Source organism: Bidens hawaiensis, unplaced genomic scaffold, assembly GCF_021521415.1.
Source record: "Bidens hawaiensis isolate Kalapana, Puna unplaced genomic scaffold, B.hawaiensis_p1.1 tig00039977_1, whole genome shotgun sequence".
Taxonomy (NCBI): domain Eukaryota; kingdom Viridiplantae; phylum Streptophyta; class Magnoliopsida; order Asterales; family Asteraceae; genus Bidens; species Bidens hawaiensis.
The window spans coordinates 29,489-42,408 of record NW_027497032.1 but is presented as its reverse complement, the minus strand read 5'-3'; the positions used below and the strand labels follow the sequence as shown (position 1 = coordinate 42,408).

General features: G+C 33.8%; 1 protein-coding gene across 1 annotated transcript; it reads left to right on the top strand.

Moving 5' to 3' along the window:
* Positions 1 to 7,038: 7,038 nt before the first annotated feature.
* Positions 7,039 to 11,857, top strand: LOC143591667 (crossover junction endonuclease MUS81-like). The gene is made up of 15 exons (XM_077071813.1): positions 7,039 to 7,387; positions 8,664 to 8,743; positions 8,841 to 8,919; positions 8,990 to 9,076; positions 9,159 to 9,287; positions 9,378 to 9,561; positions 9,632 to 9,839; positions 9,928 to 10,019; positions 10,104 to 10,249; positions 10,342 to 10,399; positions 10,656 to 10,814; positions 10,915 to 10,994; positions 11,059 to 11,284; positions 11,365 to 11,451; positions 11,540 to 11,857. The coding sequence occupies exons 1-15, from the start codon at positions 7,191 to 7,193 to the stop codon at positions 11,642 to 11,644; spliced, it is 1,917 nt and encodes a 638-aa protein (XP_076927928.1). The 5' UTR covers positions 7,039 to 7,190; the 3' UTR covers positions 11,645 to 11,857.
* Positions 11,858 to 12,920: the final 1,063 nt, after the last annotated feature.

Below are 12,920 nucleotides of genomic sequence, written 5' to 3'. Positions count from 1 at the left end.
ACATTATACATGATCCCATAGGGGTGTGAATTCTTAACACTACACGAACTTAATAAAATTCACGGATTTGAAAAATGGTGTACGACAGTAACGACATCATTGGGAGTCCCCCACCAACCGTTCCCACTAGGACTTGCCCAAAGGGAGGGCTAGGAGAGCGTCGGACTCGGGCCCACTCTCGTGAGAGGCCCATAATTATTTAAAAAAGAGTATTTATATTTTATATATAACTTTTGCCCTGATTGCGGTGCGCGCATATAATGTATATGTGTGTGAACCTTCGGGTGGGCAAAAGTGAAATTGCACTAATTTTGACGTTATTTTGCTAATCTCGTGAAAATAACGTTAAAAGTGGCGGAAGGTTAATTGGGCATCATGTGGTGATGTTGATAGCCGAAAGAGGTGTCCTGATGATTGAGTGATATGTGTCTTATGTCCAAGGCTTGATGCAAAACTACTATCGAGATGGGGGTCTCACCGGAAGAAGTCTCTCTATCCCCATGGGGCAGAGGTAAGGCTGTCTACATCTTACCCTCCTCAGACCCTACCATAGTTTTGTTATTGGTGAGATATACTGAGTACGATGATGATGATGATTTTATATATAACTAGTTTAGAGCCCGTGTAACACACAGGATGATCTAAATAATTAAGTTACAAATAAAGCAATACATAATGTATATAGAAAAATGTATTATATTTATGCATGTATCATTATACATAAATTGATTTTATTTATATCAAAAAATGATTTTTTCCAAAAAAAAATAATAATAATAATCTACCTATTCTAATAAAGTAAAATAATTGTAGACACGTATCAGTTTGTGGTTAATCCTCACAATTTTTTCTCATCCAAAACTAATATATGTCAAAGATCAATAATTATTTACTTTCATTTTACGCTGCATTATATTATATCTATACCAATAATTCACTTTACTTTTAACTCTTTTCATATTATATCTTATAACTTATTGATTTAAAAAATTACTTCGTAAAATGAAAGCATATTAGAGTTTCTATTTGTTTTTTTATCTACAATTTTCAACAATATACATTTTTTTTGATCGGCGAATTTCACAGTTAAGTTGACCGCAACTCCCAAGTCGGAAGCCCTCAACCACCCCACTCGGGCCAAGACTATGTTGTCTTAACCGGGCCCACGCTTGGCATCTGAGTTTGGCTTGGCGTTCCCTGAAAAAATTTCCAGCCACCTGCCACTTGACAGATGTTGTACCCTCCACAAGAAGACCTCTTGAGTAAATACACTGTAATAGAAAACTCAGGACGGCCTCCAGATTCGAACCTGAGACCTCAAGGAGGTTAGGTTCTTATCCTTCATCAGTCTAGCCACTCCACCAAGGTGGAATGTTTTTAACAATATACATAGTATAACTGTTAATGATAACATTTAATATTATATTATTTTCAATATTTAACAAACACGTTTATTGTTGTTGATATATAGATTTCATAAAGTATGTTGTGAAATATATTCTAACAATGTATAATAATATAAAATATAAATATTTATTTTTATAAAAGTGTATAAATATAATATAAATAGAATTAAAAGAAAAGTGAATTATTTAAGGGCCAATTCCCAAAATAGTCCAACACAAGAGAGAGAATCCCTTAATAGTCCAAAAGTTTTTAAAATTACAAAAATAGTCCATACAAACTTATCTGCAACGTGATATTGGTACTCGTCACTTGAGATTTGGTTAACCACTCACGGTTTGACACGTGTTAAGGTAACGTGAAAGTTACAATGAAATATGTCTGCGCCGATAGTTTTCTAACCAAAATCATCTTCTGAAATACCATGGTTTTCGAATTAAAGTTATCTGCCTCGTGAATTTTCAAAAGTCATCGGTTTCCGCGTTTTTTTGAAACTCATCGCCTTCGACGCATTTCAGGTGAATTTCATCTTTTTTTTTTTGCATAAAAAGAAGAGTTGTCAGAAAAGATATATTTTGTTACAAAATGTTTAAATTCGATGGTTTTTAGATGAAAGTTATCTTTTTTTTGCATAAAAAGAATAGTTGTCAGAAAAAGATTAATTTTGATATGAAACTCATGTTTTTTTGCATTGAAATTAGAGTTATCAGAAATGATGAGTTTTGAAATGAAACTCATCTTTTTCGATGGTTTTAATATGAAACTTATCTTTTTCGTGAGAATTGGGTCCACGTTGTAAGCAAGGTTGCAAAAGTCGCTAGGCGGACCCTAAGCGGCAGACTTGGGAGTTGGGTGTACTCGGAGTACTCGGGGAGTACTCGGAGAGTACTCGAACATGGTAAATATAAAGAAAATTAATTTTTGGATATTATGTATATAATAAGTTTACTAATATTTATAACAAAATAGGTGAATATCAATATAAATAAAAGAAATACATTTTTAAATAATAAAATAATCTAAAAATTACTAATCATTTTTTGTTCGTTAATATTATTGAAATACGAATTTTGTTTTATTTTTATGAGTCAAAATCGGTCCAAGTTCACCGATAAGATATGGTTCTGGCTGAGGTTGACCACATTTGACCGATACTTAGTAACTAGGCGGATTTATAGAAACTTGTCTCGGCGACATACCTTGTAGCGAGTACTCGACCTTGTAATCCTACTTTTACAACATTGGTTGTAAGATCCGATGGCTTTTCTTACAAATATTTGAATCCGATGGTTTTTATGGTTTTTTCTTACAAATATTTTTGAATCCCATGGTTTTCTTACAAACTCTCTAAGAAACCCGGACTGATCATCTTCAACCAGGGTATAGAACTGAACAATGTAGGTCTTCTTCCCAACCCGTGACACTTTGTTGCCATCATAAAACGAACCGACGAACCCGGATGCCATATCAACAACTTCAATTCTATCACATCTCTTGAATTTCATTGTTTTACAAGAGATTTTTGTTGAAATGGAAGAACAAATAAGAGAAACCATAATATAACAAGGTTAAAATAAACATTATTCGGATTTATAAAACTTTAATGAAAATCAACGGAGGAGATGAAATTCAGAGGTAAATTGTTGTTTATTTAAATTTTTTGAAATTTTTTGTAAATTTATCGATTTTTTTTTTTACTTTTTGAAAATCATCGGACAAGACTAACTTCACTGCAAAAGTGTGACATTCGTCAATTTCGGGTCCGAATAATATTCGTTTTGTAAATTTTTATTATGTAAACCAACCCGTTTTGTAAACCGACACTTTGGAAATAATCAAAATGATGAATTTTATGTTACGATATTGTTTTACACTTGTTGGGTCTTGAAAACATTCAATTTGGTCTTTAAAACGCTTAAAAATCACTTAAAACGAACTACGGGGACCAAAACTGCCATTTTTGAAAAATCAGGAAATAACCCCTTGGCGGGGCGCGACGGGGTGGTCGCGGGGCGAGAAGGCAGGTGTGCAGCTGCACGTTTTTTTGGTTATTTTTATGCATACATGTGACCAAAACACCCCATTTTCATGCAAGACCCTTTATGCTTGACCATTTCAACTTACCCTATATATACACCACCCTTTTCATCCATTAATCTCTGCTATAACTCCAAATTCTCTCTCAAATTCAAGGATTTTAAGGTGTTTTCATTATGTTCTTGAATGTTTGACTTCTAAAAGTCAAACTGAGTTTTATCTTTAATTCTAACTTGTTCATCTAACATTACTAACTCTTGAATATGGTGGTACAACATATATATAATACACACCCCTTGTTTCCTTTATTAGTTACTTCACCGACTCTGGTTGGTTAAGTTTCGAATGTCATAAGGCAAGGCTTCATGGAGGACTTCGTGTTCTTGATTATCTATATACACACACATAACTTATTATACATATCATTTATGCCTAACTTCTGCTCATTTTAGTTTGTTAGTCACATTTACAAGTCTTGGGAATGTGGAATCCATCTATGAATTCATTGTGAGATGGAAACCGAACCAAACCGAACTTTTGTTAAAAAGACTTGTTGTTGACCTTTTTAGCTGTAGAACTTAAATATCTTCATTTGTACATTATTATACAAGATCTATGATATATGGGTATGTGGAATCCATCTATGAACTTTTTGTGAGATGGAAACCGAACCGATCCGACCTTTACTCGCTTAAGACACACAAGTGTGTTTTTAGCTACAAAGACTTGTATATTTCTTTAAAAATAGTTTACAAACTGATTTTAATTATTTTCTTAAGTACTTGGAATTGTTGGATCCAACTTAATCTCATCACATAGTTTGGACCGACAAAACCGAACACTCGCTTAACGTGCGTTGTTAGTTCTAAACAATAGATCTACATACTTGGTTAAGTGTTAGTATATTTTAATGAGTTATCTCATAACAATTAATATGTTGGAAAGTTGACTTTGGGTTTGACCATTTGTCAAGACCCGAACCGACAACCCGGACACTCGTTAAAGACCAGTTTTAGTATCTTTGTCCCAAAGGAACTTGCATTTTAGCATTTTTCCCACCTTATTACTTAACATTGGTTAAGTAAATATTAAGGTTATATACTTTAACCCGGTTTCGAGCAAACTTACATTTTTAAAGGATTGTTATTATAAATTCTTAAATAGTTACATTTTAAACCTTGAACTTTAATTGTTTACTTATTGCAACAATTATTTTATTTAAAGATCTTCAAGACAACCATTCTAAATCCAAGATTTTATTGTCATTTAGGCCTTGCTCGTTAAACTTCATCCATCCGGTTATTCATCTTTTACCGATCAAGTTTTATACTTGAATGTGAGTAACTTCATACCCCGTTTTATATCTTTTATTTTGGGGGAGACATTTCATACTTATTCAAATCAAATGCTTTATACTTGAGTCTTAAACCACAAACATTGTTGTATACTTTACTTGAATAATTGCTCGATTTGGTGTTCTATGCTATATGTCTATGTGTTTATCGCTTTCGGTTGGTGGAATCTATAAATCCTAGACTACTTGGCATCCCCTTGTAGCAAGGTGTCGTTAACGTAATGCAATTAACAATATTCTATTAAATCCTAGACTACTTGGCAACCCCTTGTAGCTAGGTGGCGCTAACGTAATTCTATTAGCGATTGTCAATTTATCCAAGTTGTTGCTTTTATTTATGGTTTTGTATACTGGCTCTTCATACTATATATCTATTGTTCAAACTTATGAATTGCTCACCAACCTTTGTGTTGACAAACTTTATTTTATGAAATGTTACAGGTTTGCATCTAGGTTGATTAGGGAGTTCGGTGAAGAAAACGTCATAAATACCGTTAGGATATTAGCAAAAATGAACAATATTTGATTTGCTATATTTTGTTATATTTTGTTGTATTTGACTTATGAATATTTGGTTATGTGACATTTTCGATGTTGTGAAATGAAATGAGTTTGTTAAATATTGCCATTTTAAATAGTGTCATGCGCTTATGAGAAATCGTTGCACCCTGGCATGTTCCGCCGCCTTTGGTCGGGGTGTGACAAAAAGTATATATTTTTTTTTTGCAACTTTTTCGAAATTTCACGTAGGAGACGAAATTCACCTGAAATGCGTCGAAAGAGATGAATTTCAAAAAACCGCGAATTTCGTCTTTTTCTAAAAACTCACGGGGCCGATAACTTTCATTTGAAAACCATGGTTTTTCAGAAGATGATTTTGGCTAGAAAACTATCGGCGCAGACAGATTTCGTTGTAACTTTCACGTTACCTTTACACGTGTCAAACTGTGAGTGGTTAATCAAGTCTCATGTCACGAGTACCAATGTCACGCTGCAGATAAGACCATCTCCAATGGCAAAGAAAATTGAAGCCCTTACATGCCCTTGATGATGTGGATTGATGATATGGATGAGAGAGAGATAAGAGAGAGTGAATAAAGCCCTTGCTAAGGGCTTAAAAATGATAGAAAAAAGTGATGTTTGTGAGTGAAGATGGGGGACCCATATGATAATGGTCTCTTTCAAAGGAGGTGTTTTGATTTTGGGTGGCTTATGTGGCCTTGGATAGGTGAGAAGGGCACATGTAAGGGCCACATTGCGTTGTGGATGGTCTAAGTTTGTATGGATTATTTTGGTAATTTTAAAAACTTTTGGACTATTAAGGGATTCTCTCTCTTGTGTTGGACTATGTTGGGAATTGGCCGCCCATTATTTAGTCATGGTATATATATAATATAAATGGAGTGTCAGAAGGAAATTAAAAAAATATTGATCTATGACATATATTAGTTTTAGAAGAAAAAAATTGTGAGGATTAACCACAAACTGACACGTGTCTATAATTATTTTACATTATTAGAATATGTAGATGTAGATGTAGATTTTGTTTTGAAATAAAAGTCTATAAAACGACTTTTTGGTTAAATGGAAAGAATGCTAGGATATAAAATTGATGGTTATGGGTTCAACGCTCACAAATACAAATGGCTTTATTTATAGAAAAAAAACTTTATCAGATGTGTTTTAAATGAATCATTTTGGTAACTTGTTATTTATCATTTTATTTGGATCCATTTTGATCTTTTAAAAGACACCATATTGGTAAAATTATCTATCACATAATTAAGATTACAATTTTAGAGGCTTTTTTTTACTCCTCCCATGCCTCAAAATTTTAAGAGATTCTTGAAGACGGCCTTGGGTCCCATTGCCAATACGAGTGTGGTAAATCATGTGTCTCATAGCAAACTGGGTGGTGTCGGTCTTTGATCGCCATACCTCCATAATAATTTACCACATATGGAAATTCATGGGTTTGGGTTTGGTATGAACGAGGCGTTCAACTAAACTACCAGTATAGTACTTTTAGCTGGCGGGCGTCAAGGGGAATATGATATTTCGACGGCTCTTGTGGGTTTTCTGGGTCGCATTATGACAAGTAAATAAAACCAAAGGGGGGTAAAACTGCTAAATAACATAATAATAATAATAATAATAATAATAATAATAATAATAATAATAATAATAATAATCAGTCACTTCACATCACATCACAATTTGAAAACAAAAGTATTGCACGCGGGATCACTTGTTCATCATCATCATCATCACATTTGTATTTAATTCAATCAATGAATAACATGATTCACATAACACATGATTCAATCACTTTCTACTTGTAATCTCCTCACTCAAACACCGATCAATCTCAGCCACTAATTTGCAAACCCTAACAATGGAATGGGAGAGAGTAACAGTAACGTGCTTGGAGAACAGAGAGCTGGTAGACTTCATGATCAACAAGTTAAAGGAAATGGAGAATTCGGCCAAAGGAATATCGGAGAATAACGCTGCTACGATATCCAAGGCCTGTTCAAACGTCTCTAGTTCCAAATCACATATCAGAACCCTAAAAGACTTCTCCAATGTCAAGTATATATATATATTTTGTTCATTTATTTTTTGCAATTTTATCGGTTAGTCTACATTATTAATCAATCTGTTTTCGGTTTACTTCGGTTAATTTCGGAAATACATGTATTGGAGATATAAATAAATGAAATGGAGGTATAAAAGATAGAAATATATGAAACTATGAGTGGTTCGTTTTGCTTAATTTCGGTTAACCAAGGATACAAAAAACCGATAACCGATTTTTGGTTTATTTCGTTTTCAAATATTCAGTTTTTTAGTTAAATTGGTTTCGGATACTTTCGGTTCGGTTAATTCGGTTTGTGGTTAATTTTGGTTGGCTTTAGGTTCAGTTTTGGTTAACAGTTAGGTTATTGATTACCCCTGGTTTTTGTAGAATATTATATCGTGTCAAATATTTTGTGGTGGAATCGCGTGTCGTGTCAGATAATTTACGGAATCGTGTATCGTGTCAAATAATTGGCAGAATATTATACCATGTCAAATAATTGGCGGAATCTAGGAATCTAGCCGAGCCCGAGCTCGACTAGGCTCATTTCGAGCTTTTTTCTAAAGCTCAAGCTTGGCTTGTCAGTCGTTTTATCAAGATCGGGATCAACTTGTTTGTAATTTAATAATTGTTATATGCATTTTCAGTTATTTTTATATATTTTGAGAAAAATCTTAAACGAGCCTAAGTTCGGCTCGAGCTTGTGTAGTACCTTAAACGACCCAAAGCTCGGCTCGAGCTCAGATGTGTAGTGTGAAGTTAATACATAGAATTCCAAAATAGGTCAAGTTTAAAAAAAACACAAGGCTCGTTAAGGCTCAACGAGCCTCAATGAGCTTCCCAGACAAGGTTCAAGCTCGGGCTCGATAACTAAACAAGCTTTATTTGAAGCTCATATTTTTATTGATCCGGTCTTAAGTAGCCCGCGAGCGGCTCGGCTCGTTTGCCACCTTGGAATATCGTATCATGTCAAATAATTTTCGTCTCCTAAACTGATGAGAATCTTGTACCACAAGTAATAATTTAGTTTTCATATGAGTGGTATGACTCTATACGACTTGTATAACAATATCAATTGCATAGCTGTAAACGAGTCATACAAAACTCCAGTCAATGACAAATCTGACACCTCTGGTAAAATGTCAAGTATGGAAAAGTCATACGATTCGTATGATTCTATACGTTGTATAGAAGGTGTCTGGCGAAAGGGGGACTGGTGCCTGAATAGGAGGACCCTTAGTGTAGTTTTAAGTGCATAACTCACCTACTTTCTGATTATTGTATCAGAGGTGTTGGAAAGTGGATTTTGAAACTTATGAAAGATTTCTTTGTTGATGCTGCTGAGAATGAAGAGACGATGCAGAGAGGTAATTCCTTTATCAATTCACATTTTCTTTAGTTACCTTGCAGTTTCTAAATCTTGCATTGTATATAATCAGTTAATCACTATTTGTTTAAATTCAGATGAGAGAGTTAAGGGAAGCAAACCATATGTGCCTCAAAAGAACTCTGTAGCTTATGCTTTATTAATCACCCTTTATAGGTAAGCATAATACATCCCTTTTCCCTTGTTATTTTTTATATTATTTGATGGAAAATATTTTGTTGTTAAGAGGAACTTCTGATGGAGTTGAGTTTATGCGAAAACAAGAACTAATTGATGCTGCTGAAGCAAGTGGGCTGTCTCGCTCGCCTATAATGTATGCATTTACCCTTTTGTCCTTTGTTTTACCTTATGTAAATGATGGTGTTTTTTGTTTTTTTATTTTTTAATAATTACAGGCCTGAAATAGGAAAGGGGAAAGCAGGTCAATTTGGAGTTAGCTCAGGTCGGGATTGGTATAGCGGTTGGAGTTGCATGAAAAAGTTGATAGACAAAGGGCTCGTTGTAAAATCTAGCTGCCCTGCAAAGTATATTTTCTAATTTTTGTTCTCATATAAAGATAAAAATATGTACTAAAATGCCACCTGTCACTTATGTACACTTTATTGCAATTTCAGGTACATGCTGACCGAGCAAGGAAAAGAAGCTGCTCATGATTGTCTATCAAGATCTGGATTGACTGATTCTACTGAGAATCTTGCTACTACTAATGCTAACTTGATTAAAGCTGTGCCACCTCAGCACGTTCCTTCAAAACGACAAAAAAAATCGATTGATATTCCTGTTGATACACTTGATAAGGTATGCTGTCTAGAACATATATTTCAGTGTTTAAAATAATATTTTATCGGTCTGTATTTTATTTCTGCAGCTTGTGCGCATGGGATACTCTAAAGAACAGGTTACTCATGCATTTGCTGAGGTGGCAGAAAAGTCACCACACGAGGAAACATCTTCACTATGGTTATCTGTTCTATGCCATCTTCGGGAAGCTGAAGTTTACAGTTTACCTTTGACTTCTCAGAAAGTTTCAGAAGACAAGCATCAAGAATCATCAAGTTCTTGCACATATAAAAGTGGTAATGATATACTATCACAAAGATTAAATATAAAAGACAACCTGTTGTAACCTTAAATCATTGACTTTTCTACTCCTTTAATATCCAGGTCAAAGTCAAACTGTCCCTTTTAGACGTGAAACCGAAATTCCATGTTCATCATTGAGAGCTTGTTCATCACTGAGAGCTTGTTCATCAACTGTGAGTGTTAAAGCCCTTTTGGCATGATATTGTTTTTTTTTCCTAATCATTTAGTTTTTAATTTTGTAAACAATAATGTTATAGGACCACAATATGCATAAGCGGGGTAGGAATGATCTAGAAGCTAAATCAAATTGTTTATCAATGCCACCTTTGAGTTTCGGAGACCGATTTGAGGATGCATATGAAGTAGTTCTAATATTGGATGATCGGGAGAAATTTACCAAGGCGTAAGTATCTTCAATTTGATTAAATATTTAGTCTTCTTGTTAATCTGGAGATATTTTTATCAAGTAATGATGCAGTGCTTGGTGATTTTCAGGTCAAAGTCTGGAAAACTTCTTGAGCATGTTCAACTTCATTTTAAAATACCAATAGAGGTAAACTTGAACTTTTAATGTAAATTTATGAACCATAATACCAACAAAGATTACATAAACTATATATTTCAAAGTACGTATATTTTTACCCAAAAGTTTTAATTTTTACAAACTATATATTTGAATAATAATATAGTTTTTAGGCTAGTTTTGACCCGTTTGATGGGCTCAACCTATTTAACATGTAAGATAATATTTAATATTCTGATTTTACCCATTTTAAAAATTAAGTTTTAATATTTTTAGTTTTTCACAGGTGAGACGCTTACCCGTTGGAGACGGGATTTGGATAGCCCGTCATAAACATCTTGGTAGTGAATATGTTCTTGATTTTATTGTTGAGAGAAAAAATGTTGATGATTTGAGATCTTCAATTAGAGATAATCGTTACAGAGAGCAGAAAGTCCGGATCCTGGTGATGTTTCTTATCAAACACCATCCATTTTGACAAACTAATATTATTCAATAATTTCTCAAGTATTATTATCTTGTTTCTTTTTTTTTTATTCATCAAGAGATCTGGATTCAAAAGGTTTATATACCTAGTAGAAGGTGATCCAAATGCCTGTGAAAGTGCTGAAAGTATTAAAACAGCGTAAGTACATGTTTATATTTACTGCTGATGATTTTACATTGACTAAAGTTTGTTTAATTTGCAGTTGTTTGACAACCGAAATTTTGGAGGGGTTTGATGTTCAGAGAACAAGTGGGATAGGAGACACCCTAAGAAAATATGGTCATCTTACCCAATCACTAACCGAATACTACAAATCCGTCGACCATCAAGATTTACCAATATGCCCTTCTTTTGATCAGTTTATTGAAAGGTGTCAAGAGTTGGATAAGATGACAGTTAGTGATGTATTTGCTACTCAACTCTTGCAGGTATGAGTCATACCATTAAATATATTTAACGTAAACATATAATGATAAATTAGTTAAAAGACTAAAATTTCTTGTTGCAGGTTCCACAAGTGACTGAGGATGTTGCCATTGCTGTCTTGGATTTGTACCCAACAGTTTTGTCACTTGCTCGTGCTTACTCGTGTCTTGTGAGTTTTCTATATATTTTTACAATAGTATTTTTAAAAACTAATAAATATTAATTTTGACTTGGGTTTGACCAATTTGGTTTGTAAGGATGGTGACACACGTGCACAGGAGGAACTCCTTAAGACACAGAGTAACAATGTGATCAATGGAGTCGCTAGTAGAAACATTTTTCAGTTCATTTGGGGTGGTTGATTACATGTTATACAACAGTATGCTGCTCACATTTGTTCGGATAGGGAACCCAAACATTTGATGTTATAATGTGTGGATCACAAAATAAGAATATTTGTGTTTACTTCTCATTTTTCCCTGTTACGGGTCCTATAAATGATGTCTGAAGAAGTAAATATGTAACGAGGTTGGCGATCACCTGTTCATGTGATCCTATGAAATCCAACAAATACGGAAGGCCATTAGGATTTTTGTTCATACTTTTAAGAAAGTGTCGTGTTTAATTTTTTGCTTGGTTTATTGTTCTGGTTGAGAAATGAATTGAGTACTTGTTTAAATTGAAAATGCATTCACAAGTTGATTGCTACTTCTTGCTGGGCCATTGTACTTGACTGCTGGGCTACTTACGTTTTGTGTCATATGGGCTGTGAATGTTGACGTGATGTGATGTGTGGCTGCTAATGAATAATGATTAAGTGCTCATGACTCGACCTTACTTGAGAGGATTTGGTATAAAATATAGGACCACTTTTATTGGGTATTGGTGACCCAATGTTGTTTGGGTTGCCATGTGGATTTAAAAGAATGTGAAATTAATTGATTTAATAATCTTTCACGGCCTAGGTTGCAACCTCCGTTTTTCTTTTCTAACAATTGTTTAACATATAATTTGATTTTTGTTTAATTTATAACATAACATTTTTCAAAATATTTAAGAACACAACATTGTTTAGTTATGTTCTTTTAGGACATTCCGACATAAATTTTATAAAAAATATAGCTTAAAATGTATTTTTTTTATATGGGGTTGATATTTATATTATTGGTTCATAAACTTACCATTTAAAAATATTTATATATTTTATAGGATCACAAAACATATTTGATTAATAAAAAAGTTGGTTTAGGTTGGGTTGTGAATGAGAGTGAAAATTTTGATTAAGTTAGGTTCGGTATGTAAAAGAGAGAATAATTTTTTATTGAAAGGTTGTGTTGATTGGGTTGTGAATAAAGATGGTCTAAAAGCCTAAGAAATTGAGAGGAAGCTAGGGAGTCGGGGGATGAAAACATATCTTCTAACCTTTGATTCTTGTCTTCTTAACTGACCAAACTAAACCGTGACGTCCTTCTGGTGTATGTGTGTGTGCAGGAGTTATATATATAGATGGTTCCTATGGCAAGGCCAAATTGTGATTTGGGTAATTTCTTTTCCAAAAGGTACATGTAGCAACCTTTGGGTATCTCTTGTAGTCTTTATACACAAAATTACCATGTCAACAATGAGAACTTTTTTTTT